Source organism: Pelobates fuscus, chromosome 5, assembly GCF_036172605.1.
Source record: "Pelobates fuscus isolate aPelFus1 chromosome 5, aPelFus1.pri, whole genome shotgun sequence".
Lineage (NCBI taxonomy): Eukaryota > Metazoa > Chordata > Amphibia > Anura > Pelobatidae > Pelobates > Pelobates fuscus.
Window position 1 is genome coordinate 183,666,916 of NC_086321.1, and position 19,347 is coordinate 183,686,262.

Here is a 19,347-nt window from a genome sequence, read left to right on the forward strand (position 1 = left end):
GATGGAATGAGCATCAGACCAATAGACGGGACTGGGATAATTGGAGGAATAAAGAAGGGAATAGAGACTACTGGGATCTAAAGAGACAGACTGAGAGATTGGAGGCAGACGTGAAAGCGCTTAGGGAACAGATGAGAGAGGAGGAAAAGATTGATCAATTAGGGGGTCCCAGCAATTAATAACTCCCATAATTTTTTTGTTGCTCTCTACATCTGTATGTATGTTTGTTTTTCTTTTGTTTTGTTCTTTCTCTCAGTCTTCCAGTCTCCCATATAGCTATACATTTCTAATGATGAGATCTAGTGTTTCCACAGAGCAAGGCAAAGCTGTATTAGGATGATGATGTGTGTCAACAGAAGATCGTAGTGGATCCTTGTTACTGGATGGATAAGTATAAGCTGTATCACAGTAGGGATGGGAGACAGGCAATACGGCCAAGAGATACTCCAAATAAGGGAGAAGATTAGAGTCTGTATTTTAATAATCCTTCTATTCCTCCAAGGTGTCCGGAACAACAGCGGCAGTGTTTTAGGCAAAGCAGGGAGTCAGGAAAAACGGGACATATTTGCAGCTCTACTGGGAAGAGTCGGAACTCGATTGAGAGTATGGAATTCTGAAAATATCACATCCAGTCCTACAAACTTTGCCGCTAGTAATCATGCTCATAATTACACTATACTTTTGTGTGGCAATGATATAGATGAGGAAGAAACTTGAAAAGGGGGATATATTTGAATTTTTGTTTTTGTTTTGTTTTTGTTTCTCTCTCTCTCATACATTCTTCAATAAAAGTTTTACATTGCACATACATACATATTTAACACACACACACACACACACAAATTTGTGACAAATTTGTATAAAATGTGAATTGACAGCCATAGGAAAGTACAGGAGAACTTATGTCGCTGAGGGAACTATTCCGGAGGGACGGTGGGTTGAATTTCTCCTGTATATCAGGTTTTTGCTCCCACTAGGTTCTCTTGTACTAGAGGGATAACTAGATAATGGAGCAGCATAGATGAAGAAAAAGTGGGGAATGTGGGGTGATGCAACCCCTATTTGACTGTTTTCTTTTACCTTACTCATCTCACTCACTATAATTCCTGTGCTCCCCTTTCCTACTTCAGATCTCATAGTTTAGATAGATAAGAGGGATATATTATTATTTTTAAATGTGCTCAACATAAGAGAAGAAAAAGTGAGGGAATGTGGTGACATTCTGTCATCAAACTAATATGGTGACCAGGGGTCATGTGACCAAGTTCATGTAGATCTTTCTTACAGGGGGATAAGCTTTACCCTTTCAAATGGTAATTGGGCAATTCAATACCTTTACAAGTCAGGAAAGAGTCTGTTCCTTCTTGGCTGTGCTGCAGAGCAGACGTGGGCAGACGCCCTGTGCTAGCATGGGGAACCATGTTACACTCTGTTGCTTCCTTTTCTTCCTTGGTGGATGTGATGTCGAACTTGCAGCAGTGAGCCATTACTAGATGTGAAGGCCTAACCGTGGGTGAGATCAAATGTGTGGGGAAGGGGATTACTATATAGATAGATAGATAGATAGATTTAAAAAGGGTTGTTGCTCTGTGGGTCTGGGCTGTGTGTTTGTGATACATTTATAATATTGTGTTGTTGCCTTCTAAATAAATACCTTTTAATGTAGACAAACCTTGTGTAATATATATATTAATTTGGTGATACACCACAGTCACTAGAGGTGCTTCCTGTGTCAGTGCACCTACATTCAGGGCCTCCACACTCTGTAGGTGCTGAACGTTCCCCATAGAGATACATTGATTCAATGCATCTCTATGAGGAGATGCTGATTGGTGTAGCATTTTGCTGCCAATCCTTTGGCAAAGCATTGGATTGGCTGAGATCATCAAGCTTGATGATCTACGCCATAGAGGCAGGGCCAGTCGAAGGGAGACCAGCACGCTGCGTGGGGGAAAAAAAAAAAAAGGTGAGCAAACACACTATTTTTAAACACACATATACACCATGACAGACACATAAACACACATATACCATGACAGATACACACCCCATGACAGACACACACACACATACACCATGACAGACCATGACACAAACAGACCCACACACACACCATGACACAGACAGAGAGACACACACACATATACCATGACACACACACCATGACACATACAGACACCCCCCCCATGACACGGACAGACACACACCCCATGACACGGACAGACACCCCCCCATGATGGACAGACACACACCCCATGATGGACAGACACACACACCCCATGACGGACAGACACACACACCCTATGACAGACAGACACACACCCCATGACACAGACAGACAGACACACACCCCATGACACAGACAGACACATACACCATGACACAGACAAACAAACTCACACTGACACACATTACTACTACCTGCCAGGGGGTCGTGCAGTGCAGACGGCTGTCTGTGCTGGCGGCTATTGGGGCACCTGTGCTGGCGGCCGCTGGGGGAAGTCTGCTGGCGGCTGCTGGGGGAGCTGCGCTGGCTCTGCTCTCCCGCCCTCGCACGCTGCTGAATGAGACCAGGGCCGGAATATGACGTCATATTCCGGCCCCGGTCTCATTAAGCTGCACGCTGGGGAGCAGAGACAGCGCACCTCCCCCAGCGGCCGCCAGCAGACCTCCCCCAGCGGCCGCCAGCACAGGTGCCCCAATAGCCGCCAGCACAGACAGCCGTCTGCACTGCACGACCCCCTGGCAGGTAGTAGTAATGTGTGTCAGTGTGAGTTTGTCAGCCCACCAGGAAAATTCCCGGTATCCGGGTGGGCCAGTCCGGCCCTGATTGTGTGCTATAATGATAATTTCCTAAACAATAAAAGAGATTTAAAACAAAAACGATTGTAGTTTAGATTTTTTATAGTCATTAATAGTAATTAAAAAGTCATCAAAAAGATTGTTGAGCAAACACTGCAGGATTGCAGAGCAAGAAACATCACACTTTCTGTGGTTTAAACCTGCAGTTTACATAATATAACCTATACAGTTCTTTGTAGTGGTTTTATTACCTATAGTCGCTGCATGCCTCCCCTGTTTCTTTGTCAGCATGTGTATGAGCAGATTGACAAAAAAGAATGGAAACACTTCCACTCTGTGCTTGGCCAAATGATGCATTATATTTAGTTAGCATGTATATAGATAAGCAAAGGACCTCTATCAGTATACCATAACTTGGCTTTTGATCCAGGGCAGAGATTCCTAAACTAATTTTTATGCACCACCAGTGGGTCTCGGTTTAGGATTATTCCTGTTCTCTTCCAAATGAAGTTCTGTTTCAATGGGGAACCACTGCCTGTTTGTGGATCTCATCTTTCTGCTACAATGTGTTTCCCTGTATTTTCATGTATTGTGCCTGCTCCCCGTTTGGGAGTGTTCCCAAGAAAAGAAATCCATTCGCCTCCCGAATGGGGACCACCCCCGTACCCCATTTAGAACGCTAGGTTAGAACGTTCACACCTCGCAACATAAGTGTGAAACCGCAAGGGAAACAATCGATAAGGGCTCCCCTGGGTGGCCACCATTCGTACAGAGGAATGCCAGCTAGGGGGAGCCCTTGTGGATTGTTTCCCGACTCGTTCTTCTCCCGAATGAGGACCTCCCCGGTGCACTATTAGAACGTTAACACCAATTAGTCAGAACGTTTGCGCTTGCTCCCTTGTAAAACCGCAAGGGAAGTAATTAATGAGTCCTCCCCATTCATACAAATGCCAGCCAGGGGGAGCATGCATACCCCGAAACGCTTCCCTTGTCTGGGTTTCACACCAGGACCTCGCGAATGGGTAATGTTTGAGGGAAGTACTGCTGTGAGAGTCCCTGAGGTTGGTGTGGACACTTTTGGGACCCTGGCTAGTTTGGCGGGCTTTTCTATGCCTACGTGACAAAGAGACGATCTCTTCTCCCACGCCTTGACTCCCAGGCACAGAGGCTCTTGGGAAGAAGACCCCCTGTCACCTTGGGTGGGAGACCCGTCATATTTTGGAGACAAAGGGATAGCATCCCCCCCGTTCCCGCACTGGGACTCTCAGGTATAGAGGATTCCAGGGCCGGACTGGGGATACAAAGCAGCCTTGGAAAAAAAAATCTATGCCAGCCCCATAAGTCATTGCGCCATATATTGTCGCATGTAATATGCAAGGCTATGTCTTGCCACCCCAGATGATTGAGTAATATATATATATATATATTTATTTATATATATATAAAATAAATATTGCTTTTTCTAATATAAAATATTGGTCCTTTCAGAGTAAAACATTTAATTATACAGTAAGCATACTCACATGCAGACACAGACAATCTCACTGACACACACAAGCTCATTGATACACAGCCTCATAGACAAAAATTTCACTAATATGCATAAGCTCATTGACATAAAAACACAAGCTCACTCACTAGCAGGCACACACACACATGCAAGCAAGCTCACTCACTAGCAGGCGCACACACACACACAGCTTAATGTAGTGGTTCTGGTGTCTATAGCCTGTTCTTGCAGGCTTTTGAATTTAAACACTGACTTTTCAGATAAAAGGCAGTGTTTACATTGCTTCCTAGTGACACCTCTAGTGACAGACACTCAGACGGTCACTAGAGGCACTTCCGGTGTCAGTGCGGATTGGCTGAGATCATCAAGCTAAACTATTTTTAAAAACACACACAGACACCACGACTGACACACACACACACACACCATGACAGACACACCATGACAGACCATGACACAGACAGACACACACACACCACGATACAGACACACTGTGACACAGACACACACACACACCATGACAGACACACACAGCATGACACAGACACACACACACACCATGACAGACAGACACACACAGCATGACACAGACAGACACACACACACAGCATGACACAGACACACACTCCCACTGACATACATACTTGTTGCTACCTGTGTGGGTGGGCAGACTGATATGTGTGCTGGCGGCCGCAGGGAGAACTTGAATGGCGGCCGCAGGGGAAGCTCTTCTGGCGGCCGCTGGGGGAGCAGGCTGTTCTGTCTCTGCTCCCCCTCCCTCGCGCGCTAGAAAGAGACCGGCCGCAGGGGAAGCTCTTCTGGCGGCCGCTGGGGGAGCAGGCTGTTCTGTCTCTGCTCCCCCTCCCTCGCGCGCTAGAAAGAGACCGGGGCCGGAAAATGACGTCATATTCAGGGCCCGGTCTCATTAAGCTGCGCGCGAGGGAGGGGGAGCAGAGACAGAACAGCCTGCTCCCCCAGCGGCTGCCAGAAGAGCTTCCCCTGCGGCCGCCATTCAAGTTCTCCCTGCGGCCGTAGGTCACCAAAATGTCTCCCCGGCCCCAGGTGCCGACGGCCCACCGGGAAATTTCCCGGTATCCCGGTGGGCCAGGCCGGCCCTGTTGGATTCTGGTTTAAAAACCCTGGTTGTGTGTGTGGAAGACCCTTTGCATGGGGTTATGCATAAAAGCATGTGTGGCCAATAAAATCGTGTTGTACCCTTGGAACGGTGTGTTGTCCAGTTACTGGGGGAATATGGGTCTAGTTATACTGTTTCCGGAGCGACTGAAGCGGAGGTAACCGGTCGGGTTACCCAGGGTCCGCTACGACTGGTGGCTGTGGTGGGATAATCCCGGGAAGATGGGAGAACGTGTCTCCCTCTTTGCAGACAGCATCGGCTGTGCCTGTCTGGGTTCTTTCTCGTTCAGTCGTTTTCCTAAGTGGACCTCATCTATGGACCCTGCCTGAGCTCCATCCTCCAGGAGGTCAGGCAGGGGAAGATTATCAAAATCTTCAGAGGCTGGAGCACATATAATGGCTACATCCTCTGTCTGCTCGTGGTAGGGCTTCAGCATGTTAACATCCCCGGGACCTGAGCACAGACCAATCACATAGGTAGTATCACATTTTGGTTCCATTACCCGGTATAGGCCTTGCCAGGCAGCCTGTAGCCTGTCATGCCGGATGGGTTTCAAAACCTTCTAACCGACCTGAAAGCTACGGCTCCTGGCTCCCCGATCATACCAAGTGCGCTGGCGCTGCAGCCTGACATACGAAAATGTTAAAACCTTGACAGTTTTATAGGTCTGGAGAATGGTTTGAGAATCTAGAGGTCATTGGCTAAACCTGACTTTGATATGTACTTGTGTAGCTCCACAATTATTAATGAAAAATAAACAGGTTATACTTTATTTCTGTATTAATTGTACAATATATCTTCATCCTATGGCTCTGTATAATATACGTTCCTCCACATTAAAAACTGAGACATCTCCGTATTGGAATATAGATGTTATGATACAATGTTCAATACACCCAAATACTTAAATAAATAGTTTTTCAAACAACATGAAGAAGGTGAGGTACTATTGTCATTAAAGTTTTACTAGGAAACTTTGCTATAAGTATCTGGTAGACCCAGTTCCATCAGATACTTCCATTAACATTTAAAAGATAGGTTCTGTTCTCTGAATACTCCACACAAAATTTTACTATTCATCTTATCTATTATTTCTCATTTTTGAGCAAATAAGTAAACATTATTATTTTGTTATGTCTTATTTGTTCTTTTAAAAAAGTAATAAACAAAGATTAATAAAAAGAAAAAAATAGTTTTAGTATTCTGTAATTACAGGTCATCAAAAACACCATAAAGATTACAGCTCATCATAGTGGTTATGAGGTTACAGGTCTTTGGGCAACTTCCCCCATTGCTTGGTTTTAAGAGGCTAAAAGACTCTCAGTGGAACCCAAAGGACAGCCTCTCTGCAGCGGCTCAGATACTGCAGTAAAAATAGACTGAGGGCACTGCTTGTGCTATTATTACAGTCCAAGATGAATCTTCTAATTTATCTGAGCTGTAACAGAGAGGTCATCATTTGGGTACCATAGGAGGCCCCAATTTTTTATCAAACTTGTCACAATCGGTTTGACATAATATAAGAGGGGTTGCACCCAAATACCCATAGCACCATAGCACCATAGCATAGAATGTACTTTAATGAATAAAAAAAGCTTGTGTAATAGTATATATTTAGCAATAATAGTTGATAGTCTAGATTTGAATGAGAAAGTTGATGAGTACTTTCATGTCAAGCTTATTAAACGTAGAAGAAGCCTTAGAGACATATCTTTAAGTTTTGGGCTGCCAAGGATCAGAATAACTGATTGGATAGGGGGGTAGCTGTAAATCACTGCCACACACACACAAAACAATGAACTTCCTAGCAGTACAATATTCAGGAGCAGGAAGATAACAGCAAGATAAAAACAAGAATAAAGTATCAGAAGAGAAGTGATGGTCTTAGCGGCAGATAAACTTGCCGCCACACTTTGAACATTTATTCCACCAGAATTTTTACTGAGGTGTCTTGCATTGTTATAAAGTGACCTTAAAATAAGGCAATTGGATACACAGACAAGAATCAGAGGAATGCAGCAACCAAATACACTGGCAACCAATAAGTAAAAAGGGCTTATCTGAGATGTCCCTTGGACAGTAGTGATGTTAGAGAGGACGTTGGCTGCAAGAGGACTGTCAGAGGACTTTGTGATGTTCCACACCACTGGGATAGTTATGATAATGGCCACTAGAACTGATACTGTGAGCATCAAGTGCACCATTTCAGATAACCTTTGCTTAAGTTGAATGCAGAAGTTATTTGTAAATGAGACAATACTGACACAATAAAATCCACATAAACACACTGTGAACCAAAAGCTGGAGAAGATAGTGAACAGAAGAATTAGGGAGAAAGTTGTATGGATCTTTTCTGAGAAATACAAGTCAGTCCAGAAGAAGAGAACAATATCATTGGCAATTAGAGTGCATTGGTACAATATATTGAACAGTCCAAGTGTGAATAATATCCGATCTTTTGGACTAATGTCCTTGCTACGGAATATACCCATGCCATAGTTCATAATGATGAATGGGTTAGTGATCATGCCGATTAGGGAACTGGTGCACATAGCACCGAGAGAAACAAGAACAAATGTGGGTGCCATTGATCGTCTTTCAATTTTGCGTAGCCAAGTAGTCTAAAAAAAAAATTATAAAAATATTATAATAATGGAGGTACATACAATTATGCCAATAACACTCATTAATGCAATTTATATGTTAAATAGGCAAGTTTTAATTATTTTTTTTACACTGTGCTGAGTCAGAGAAGTAAGAAATTAAAACGACAATATGAATCCTGTAGACTAGGGGGCAGCGTTAAAAAAACCTGGAGAAATCTACATTGATATTGCTAGAAATTCAGCTATTTTGACCTTAAATTTGAAATTTTTAATTCTTACTTTAGTAAAAAAACATGGTGTTTAAACACAGGTTAATCTGATAGGTTGAATCAAATTGATAAGTAATTATTGAGCGTGCATCCCTTTGAGATCAAAGCAGCATATACAGTTCTATACAAGATATTTGGAATGAAGGTCCTTGACCACCTGAACATTTGTATCATCCATGCTCCATATACTCCTCTGTCTGCTCTGCCTTTCGCTTATCTCTTATACTCTCATTTCATCATTTTATTTCCTTTCCTTATGCATATGCATTTATTACACATTTGACAAAGCATAAGGAATGTTAGCACTGTACATTCTTCTGCGCTTCAGCTTTTAGACTTACATATATACCGTCTGTGTTCTACATTCAAAACTGTATTAAAGATGTAAATATGAAGCCATCACTCCAAAAATGTAATTAAAAAACAAACAACCACAATACTGATATTCTCAGCTATCAGTAGTCATCATCCACATGATATAAGCCAGGGGTAGGTACCTTCAGCGCAATTGTTGTTGACTACATCTCCTATAATGATATTAAAGCCTTAATGCAGGCAAAGCATCAGTGGACATGTAGTCCACAACATCTGGAGTGCCAAAGGTTGCCTACCATTGATATAAGCATAGCACCACCATATTGCTAAATGGAACTCATTCTTCTGTACACTCTTCTTCTCCACCTCAACATAAGGATTGTAAAAAAAAGCATCCATAACCAATGGATTGGATTTCTCTACAGTAACAACCCTGCCCTTTAACAGGGCCGGGTTGTTACATAAACAGGGCTATTCATAGGACACAAGGTCACACATTTAGGCTGGAAGAAAGGAGATTTCATCTAAGGCAAAGAAAGGGTTGTTATTACAGTAAGAGCAATAAGGATACGGAATATTCTGCCTGAAGAGGTGGTTTTGTCAGAGTCATTACAGATGTTTAAGCTGAAATTGGATAAATACTTGCAAAAACATAACATACAGGGATATAATTTCTAATTAGTGGGGTAATAGCAGCTTGATCCAAGGAGACATCTGACTGCTATTTTGGGGTCAAGAAGGAATTTTTTCCTAGTTTGTTGCAAAATTGGAAGCGCTTCAGACTGGGTTTTTGCCTTCTTTTGGATCAACAGCAAAAACATATGTGAGGAAGGCTGAACTTGATGGACACAAGTCTCTTTTCAGCTATGTAACCCCATCAGTATACAGACAAGAAAGTGTCATATGTCCTGGTTGAAAGTTTCCCTTATGTGGAATTTTATCAGTAGACATGCATGGAATTTAAACAAAAAATGACATGTCTATTTCCTATCCCCTCCACTTGTAAAGTAAAGAGATACATAATCTACCATTAAAAACCTTAAGTAATAACCATATGTTAATATAATATGCCAAAATATAATGATTGGCCAATAGACCTTGAGGTCTAGTCTAGTGAACCACTCTACCTTAATTGTTGGATTGTATATATGAATACACACCTGGTAATATTTCAGTATCCGTATGGCAAAGATGGTAATATAAAATGAAAAACGTGTCATGCCTTCTTCATTCAAAATGAAAATACCTTGGTAGTGCAGAGACCATAAAACCTTGTGGACTTGTGCATTCCTTTTGAATATAGTTACTGTTTCATCACCCCCCTGCTCGACAGGATCAGAATAAGGTGTGCATAGCAACATACTGATATTATCTCCAAGTTGATTTTCCTTTCATGTTGAAATGGAGACTGAACGTCAGATGCTGACAGTGTCTACAGGTGACTAGGGTCTGTCCAAGAAAGATGTTATGTTAGCCTCTCCACTGTTTATAGACTACGTTTATTAGAATTCCCTGGCAGTAATCTCCATTGCAGTCTGGATTCAATAATTGAAGTTGAATAAAAAAAAACTCTCTAATCGTTCAAGTTATTGTGCTATTTGGAATGCTCATTTGCATTTCTTCAACTTTCATAATGTCACATTGGGTATCTTAATATTTGAAAAAATATAATTGAGATCAAATAAAAGAAATTAAGATAAACACAAAACAAATATTTAAATGATGTATATGGTCACCCTGTCACACACACACACACACACAGGCAGGCAGACATATACAGACAGCCACACACAAACACACACACAGACATAGAATGTGACAGCAGATAAGAACCATTCGGCCCATCTAGTCCATTACACACAGCATATGGGCTCAGCTTAATACATTAAAAACCTTTAAAAAATCTTTCACATAACTTAATCAAACAGTATTAAGAGAACAATTAAATCAGTATTCATGGCAAAGCATTATATAGACGAATGGTAAGATTTTGTAAGAAGAATGTCGTCTGCAAACATTACCTGTACACACTGCCTGGCCATATGAAACAGTAATTCACCAATACCCCTTACTATATAATGGTTAGCCAACCACACAATTATATCAGAATTCAGGTGTTCATTATACATGCATTAGTGAGCAATTTTACTTTCCCTAAATACAAAACAAAATTACAGACCCTTGCAAATAATAGTAATTTTGAACTCTATTTTTGCAGGCAATTAACAAGAACCAAAGACGTGTGCTAAATCATATGGGAATATATGTGATTTCCTTGGACAGTTTTTCAATTAAACCTACGCTAGCACACAATACTCTTAAATATGTATAGCTACATGTCAAAGACAGGCTAGGAAATCAACGTTTAGTGCAAATCCCTAGGCTGATAATGTTTGTAAAAGTGAAGTATAAAAGTCAAATTGTTTTTCAAACAATATTTTATATAGATTATCTTTACAGTGCATGTCTATTACTTTAAAGGGGAATTGTAACTTGGCAAATATTTTTGTTAAGGTCGAAAAACAAATTTAAATGAAGTAATCCACTACACTGTATTTACCTCACATTGTTAGAAATGTTTCTCTTTTCTTCCATTGTTCTGCCATTGAACATAGTAATTAAAAGAGGAGAAACAGTAACAATGTTTCTGTTCTCCTACTCATTTGCATTGTGTGCCCTGGCTGTGCCTTGACTAAACTGGAGTGCGATGTCATATGCTAAATATTTTAATATACATTTAAAGCAGCTCTGTCATTCCCCCTCACCCCTCAAAAATAAATAAATAAATAGCATTCCATGAAAATAAAAATTCTATGAAATGCCCATGAAGACTGTGTTGGAATAATTCCAACACAGTCAAAAGATGTCATGAGACAATTTAGAGACTCTTTTGCCTTATGTACTTTAATTATGCTTTACAAAAAGGCAGAGCTACCACAGTCAAGCCCCTAGCTGTCACTAGTGATAGCTAAGGGGGAAAAATAATTTGTTTATATAGGCTCCTGCGGTCTCGTTAGACCTCCATAGAAATCAGCGTTGTACCCCTTTGCATGTGCGAGAGTACAGCAGTAACGTCATCTCCTGGCATGTGAAGCACTAGGCGCTGAATAAGAAAATGCTGAAGCCCTGAGGAACAGATTCAGATAATTAAAATTCACCATTCCCTGCAATCCGTGGCCACTGCACTGCAAGCGGCAAAGTCACCATCTGTGGTCTTTGCAAACATGCAAGGACTCTAAAAGGCTACAAAAGGAAACAGAGAATTACATTTAAAAAAAAAAAAGTTAACACAAGTTCTAGGTGTTTTTCAATGTTTTATTAAATTATGCAAAGTAACCTTTAACGTTCTCAGTACATGTATTCTTAAATTGCTATGTGTGTCAAAAAATCACCAATTTTTTATTTTTTTATTTGGCATACATTGGTGGTAAAATGGTTGCATAAAAAGAGTCAAAATAACCCAAGTTTAAAGGGACACTATAGTCACTAAAACAACTTTAGCTTAAAGAAGTAGATTTGGTAATGAAGCAGCTTCACTGCTCAATCCTCTGCCATTTAGGAGTTAAATCACTTTGTTTATGAACCCTAGTCACACCTCCCTGCATGTGACTTGCACAGCCTTCTTAAACACTTCATGTAAAGAGTCATCTAAAGTTTATCCTTTCTTTATTGCAAGTTCTGTTTAATTTAGATTTTCTTATCCCCTACTATGTTAATAGCTTGCTAGACACTGCAAGAGCCTCCTGTATGTGATTAAAGTTTATTTTACAGAGCAAGAGATAAACTAGTTTAAGGTAAATTACATCTGATTGATAGTGAAACTTGTTTTTTTTGTTTCATGCAGGCTGTATCAATCATAGCCAGGGGAGGTATGGCAAGGGCTGCATAAACAGAAACAAAGTGATTTAACTCCTAAATGGCAGTGAATTAGGGAGTAAAACCACAGACCTTTTGTGGTTTGGGCATTCTAAATGTTTAATCATCACTTGACTAAATCTCAGCCACTTCCTGGTCTCTGCAGATTTAAGGGTTGACGTCACACAAAAGATGCTGTAACGGTCCGTTACAATTGGTGGCAAGCGACGGGATCATTCCCACAGCCCAGAAGGACAGCTACAAGGTAACACCATTCCCTAGATTTACAAATTGAGGGCAACGTTAGTACCCGTACAGCGACCCTATCTACAAAAGAAGCCAACTTCAGCAGAGCAAGCATGGCGTCTGACTACACTCAGGAGGAGTTTGACAGAGAGGTTAATGAGGTGCTGTCTGTCTATGGACCCAACCCCCCGGAGAGAGCCGTGCAGCTCGCCAGGAAACTAGTAGGAGAGTACCTGCAATTCCTAGCAGATTTGGCCAAAAAGGAGTTACAGGGAGCTGAAGGTGTCTGAAGGTGCCGTCCTTCCTCCCCAGCGGCAGTGTGCATTCCAGGGAGCTGAAGGTGCCATCCTTCCTCCCCAGCGGCAGTGTGTACCCCAGGGAGCTGAAGGTGCCGTCCTTCCTCCCCAGCGGCAGTATGTATCCCAGGGAGCTGAAGGTGCCGTCCTTCCTCCCCAGCAGCAGTGTGTATCCCAGGGAGCTGAAGGTGTCGTCCTTCTTCCCCAGCGGCAGTTTGTATCCCAGGGAGCTGAAGGTGTCGTCCTTCTTCCCCAGCGGCAGTTTGTACCCCAGGGAGCAGAAGGTGCCGTCCTTCCTCCCCAGCGGCAGTGTGAGTCCCAGGGAGCCGAAGGTGCCGTCCTTCCTCCCCAGCAGCAGTGTGTATCCTAGGGAGCCGAAGGTGCCGTCCTTCCTCCCCAGCGGCAGAGTGTCCTTCAGGGAGCAGAGACCGTCGGTCTTGCACCCCAGCCACTGGACAAAATATTGAAAGGGGAGACAGTCGGTCCCCCCCCTCCACCAGCAGAGAGAGTGTCAGGGAGAGGAACCTGCTACCCCCTCTCCCCAGCAGCGGAAAGTGTTCCAGGGAGTGACCACCCCTCCCCAGTGGCAGCTTATTTCCCAAAGGGGAGACCCTAGTCTCCCAGATGGGGCAGGTGAGGCAGTCAGTCTCGCCCCCCAGCAGCAGGACAATATATTGAAAGGGGAAACCGCCTGTCGTGCCCTCCAGCAGCAGTACTGGGTCCAGAGAGAGGAGCCTACTAACTCCTCTTCACAGCTGGGCTCCAACCAGACTACTCCAGCTGAAGCGCTGGCATCAGGGCAGAGTACCTCTGGTCTCTGCCCCCTCAGCAACCCACAGATCCGAAGTACCCGTAACCCACAAATCCGTGATGGAACCCCTGAACCGATTGCCCTGATTTTTGAGTATGTGTTTATTTCTCGCATGCTGCTTATGAAAATGTATGTTTAATGTTTGTGACATGTATATTTTAGAAGTTATAAATATTGTGTAAAAACTGTATTCCTCTGCCTGTGATAATGAGATTACCCATTGTGTTCAGTAATCATATCACAGGCAGAGGGGAGGATTTTGTGTGGGAGTGTCTGTGAGTATTGTACGGATTGATTGGTTGTTCTGTAATACCCTGTGGGCTGTACTGTGGTTGTGGATTGGGAATAAAAGAGACTGTATGTGCCAGGACAGTCAGATTCTGCTTAACCCTCAAAACGAAGTGTTGTCTCGTTATTGGGGGAATTGGATTGTATTCTGACTGCCAGGAGTGTAACCCTTTCGTATGGTTTTCCTGTTCGTCTGTTTCCAGGATTCGTAGAGTTTGCAGTTCGGGAGATTGGTGCTTACAGTTGCTGCCTGTGCATCTGGAAAGGGGAATATCGGTTTTTAACCTCTGGTGAGCAAAACGGTCTGTGGTCAAGGGCTAGGTACAGCCAATCGGATCTGTAAGAGGGTTATTTAAACTCACTCATTCCTTAGCTCATTGCCCTTTCGTGGTTTCCCTTAGATGGTTATTAGAAAGTGTGTTCCTGATCTTGTTTTACTGGTTTTTAAATTTTGCTTCGTTTTGGATTCCCTGATTTCTGGTACCCTTGACTTTTGTTCTTTCCTTATCGCTGTGTCTTGTTCTGCTTCCCTGACCTTGGCTAGTTTTCTGACTATTCTTGGGTACGTTAAGTCTGGCCATTCTAAGGCCCGGTAAGACGTTACCCTTAGTTCTAGGGTGTGAAACTATTCTGCGTGCTGGATCAATATAATCCTTACACTGTGCTTAAACAAATTTACAGTTTAATGAAAATAGTGTTTAGCATCGATCTTTATTTAAAGGCAACAGGAGAAGTTTTGAAATTTTGGTTAGCAGACTACTGAATGAATGAAGCAGCAGGCAAGAATTGTGCAGTTCCTTTGCTAACCCAGCACTACGTGTTGGTAGCCTGCAATGTCAATTTTCTTCAGGCCCGGGTCTTTCTCATTTTATTATTTCTATAGATCTTGGATCAGGGAGGTTCAAGTGCAAAGATAGAGCTTTTCGAGGTGCTCCAACTACTTTTGTGTCTCACAAAAGAAAGATATAGTTATTCTTGTGTAATCCAAATCCCAAACTGATAATGAGTAGTAGTTCATATGATGATACTCTCTATATTGCAGGAAATACACAATTAAATGATAGACACAGAGAGAAAATTGCTCATTCTCCAGAATGTTCAGTATCGATTAGTACTTTTTTTTTATCTTGGCATATGATTGCTTAAAATGTCTTTTCCTTTTCTTTTTACAAATCCCCAAGATTAGATTTAGTACATTGTGTTGTGTATACAGTTGTTCTTTGTTTATTAACCAATATTATTTATGTTTAGTTAAGGTATATATTTAAGATTAAGTGTAGATAGATGAAAAGTCTGCCTCTCAGTTCTTATCCATGCCACTGGTATATCTTCCACAATTCAATGCATTTGTAGATCTTTGTATCTCTATCTCTATATTAGTTGAATAATTTCCAAGCTTTAGAGCTCACACAATCTGGTATTTCAGTATTAGTCTTTAATAGAACGGCCTTTTCCCCTTATGATAACATAATCTTTCCATTAGTTTGAACCATAGTTTTATGATAAGTATCACTCTCTGTCCAAGTCAGTAACACTGGCTCACAGCAGGTGATAAAAGCATTGATCTCTGCCCAGGTGCCGTTACAATGTCTCCCAACGGCTGATACAGACATCAGTTTTTGCATAAATGCCATTAAACATGCTCTAGTCTAGAAGCTGTTACAGCCATTTTTTTCTGCTCTAGCATATAAATGGAGGCTGTTACTAGCCTTTGGTTGAGTTTATTATAATAGCATCGTATTACTTGTTAGCATTTCTTAAAAAAAAAGGTTTTGATTATTGTATTTTCACTTCTAAGGATATGTGTTTAAAAATATAACAGAAAAGCTTGTCATTTTATCTTGAGAGTGAGTACACTTGAGAGTTAGTACACATTTACCATTACAGTCTGGAACTCGTTCTGGTGCACTGGTGCACATGATTAAGCGCTGATGTGAAATACATAGTGCACTGGTATTGTAGCTAATTGAGCTACCAGAAAGGGATGAGATATTTGCGAACACAGAAGTAGCCAGCTAGATTCATGCTGCATAAGTATCACATTACCTTTTGTTGTTTTTGTCTGTGATAATTGTTGTCAGCCTGGGGACGTCCATACGGTGGAGAGGGACACTATCCAAAGTCCCTCTTCTCTCCTCAGCGGTTCTGACGCTGGCCAATGTAGCTCCGCCACCTTTTATAATGTGGCCCGCCTAAACATTAGAATTCAAACTTTTGGTGGCGTGGCTATGTAATGAAAGCTAATAACTATATAAAGGCTTCATAGGGCAAGGCTCATTGCCCTGTTGTGGTTCTGGTTTTCTTGACTCGACTTGTCCTTGATCATTCTCTATTTTAATAACGTCAGCCTGGCCACTCTAAGGACCGGTATATGTTAATACATCTATTATCATTCACACTGTGTGTGTTGGGTCACTAGGATATTGTGACAATAATCCCATGACATTAGGCTAGTTGTACTTTTTAAATAAATCATGTGGACCATATGTATAGTGTGAGCAAACATATATAAGGTCACTCGGGTTTGGGGGTTTGTGCATCCATGCTCCCATTACTGGTATGATGGTGAAAGTGTTTGGATATAGAAACTTAGATGTTCTCTGGCTTATTATTTAACTAAATATCCACCTTCCAATATTGCATAGGGACACCAAATTCCTTTGTAAAAAATTATTGTTTTATTATCCAACAGGAAAAAGTGAAATTTTACCAGCAATAACAAAATATTTAGGACATTAGCTTTAAGGGTGAGGGCATACATTACATTTCAGGTAAGTATTTATGGAGTGTATATATGATGGCCAGTTGATCAGCGGAAGGAAGTAGTCATCCACAGGTCCTCTTGTAGGGAGGGTGTCACAGAATTAGGACTTCTGTGTTTAGGGACCCCATAACTCTAAGGTTATCTTGAAACCGGGGACTAGCTACCGTATTAACTTCTGTGTATACAAATTATTCTCTCTTCACAGACATTTGACAGAAGGAAGTGGTGGGAGCATAAGACATGCTTCTGCAAATAATAACTTAGCTCGGTTCTCCATTCAGGTTTTCCACCAAGTCAAATTCTGTGTTTGTAACATTTTTGTACTGTTCCTAGGGGTTCTTAAGCCAATAAAGGTGTGTCAAAAGTAGACCCTTTGCATAGATAATAGTGGGGCTTCTACTAGTTCAGATGATCAATTTCTGCTAAATGTTCAAATAAAAAATTGGCTTTTTAACACAAGACAAAATAGTTGAGCATAGATTCCATATTCTATGTAAAGATTTACATGTAGCTGCAGTGCAGGTCAAGGTAAAGCAGATAATCAATAAAGAAAAAAATACATGTTTTTATTGACTGGTATGTAAACAAAATAATGCCTGTTATAATGAAAGTCATCAAATCCACCTCCTCATGCTTCCTCTAGTTTTTGTGGAACCATGTAATGACTATGAGGATGTGAACTGTAATAATTAGTGTGAATTGTGTTGGCTGAGACATGTTTTACATAACAATTTGTATTACCCCCCAAATATTACAAAGGAAACATTTTTTGAATGTTGACATTGATAACAATGGGTGACTGCAAGTCTACCCTATAAATATGAAATTACAACTTTTATGATAGAGTGTTTAGGAAGTTGAGTTTAAAGAAAATTATTATTTTATATAATATTTGTTTGACTTAATGTTTGTGAGGTTATTGCCTTAATAGTTTCACTTGGGGATTTGACTTTGGTACAATTTGGGAAGCTGACAATCTTTACCAGTGTGCTCTTAAGTTTTGGGCTGCCAAATATTAGAATTATTGACTGAATTGGAGAGTAGGCGTATGTAACAAGCAAACAAACAGAAAACCAAAGACTGTAAGCATCAAAGATACCCATAATTAGCAAGATTTGTGAAATGTAAAAGCTTATGTATAGAATAAGGAGGGAGGTGACAGTCCGAGCAGCAGACACACTTGCATCCACACTCTGCACACTCATTCCTCCACTGTTTTTTCCAAGACGATTGGCATGGACACAAAGGGACTTTATAATAAGTATATTGGCAACAGCAACCAAGACGAGAGGAATGCAACAGCCAATTATACTGGTGACCAGCAGATATTGAAGGCTCATTTGAGGTATGCTGTATTCTATAGTGGTGTTATTAGTAAGGTTTCCATGAAGTAACTCATAAGGCGTATTGAATTCCAAAGTGGAGTTATTGGGGAAGTTTCCATCTATTAAACCAGGAGTGCTGAGCTCTGTGGTAGAGTTAGAAATGAGATTTCCCTCTACTGAGCCAGAATAATCACTCCTCGTGATGTTCCATGCCACCGGGACACTGATTGTTAGAGACAGCAAAATTGAGGAGGACAGCGTGCAAGGGACGACGTGCGAGATTCGCTGTTTCAGCCTCATGAAGAATGTTTGTTCAAATGTAACAAGCATTACATAATAGAAACCACAGAGGCAGAAGGTGAACCAGAAACTGGAGAAAATTGTGAAGAGCAGAAGGACAGAGAAGACTGCATAGACATTGTCAGAGAAATACAGATCACTCCACAGAAAGAGAACTGTATCATTGGCAGCCATTGTGCACTGGAAGGTGATATTGAAGAGTCCTAGAGTGAACAGGATCAGTTCTCTTGGGTTAATATTCCTGCCTTTAACTCTGTCCATGCCATGGGCTACAATGATAAACAAATTGGTAGCAAACCCAATGAATGTGCTGATACCCAAAGCAGAAAGTGCAACAATAATATATGATGGAACCATTGTCTGTGTTACAGGTGCCTTTCTTCTTTTCTCCCAATTACTCTTGAAGGAAAGTGTTACTCTGTCAGGCGTAATTAACTGTCAGATAACAAATAAAACAGAATTATTTACATGTGAACCAAATATCAATGGAAAGCAAACCCCATAATGCATAGGGGAGTTGAAAATGATAATGCAAAATGTACAAATGCATATTATATGCCAATGCAAGTACACACAAACACACATTATTTTAGTATAGCAACAAGCTGAACTATTAAAGAGATGCTACATTGACAGTGGCATGGCTTTAGGTTAAAAATTATACAACTTGTAAGGGCAAGGCTATTGTGATTGGCTATTTAACAAGCTCACTTTTCTGGAAAAGACCACTCTCTGGGTAGAAACAATCTAAATGCAGACCTATTCCACTTGAATCCTTTTACTTTTGAAATTTCCTGCCATCAGACTGAAGGGTCAGTATAATTT

The 19,347-nt window shown here is 41.3% G+C and overlaps 1 protein-coding gene across 1 annotated transcript; it reads right to left on the reverse strand.

Moving 5' to 3' along the window:
* Nucleotides 1-17,778: 17,778 nt before the first annotated feature.
* Nucleotides 17,779-18,879, reverse strand: LOC134612118 (taste receptor type 2 member 40-like). The gene has a single exon (XM_063456496.1). It carries the CDS (start codon nucleotides 18,877-18,879, stop codon nucleotides 17,779-17,781), a length of 1,101 nt encoding a protein of 366 aa, XP_063312566.1.
* Between the last annotated feature and the right edge of the window lie 468 nt (nucleotides 18,880-19,347).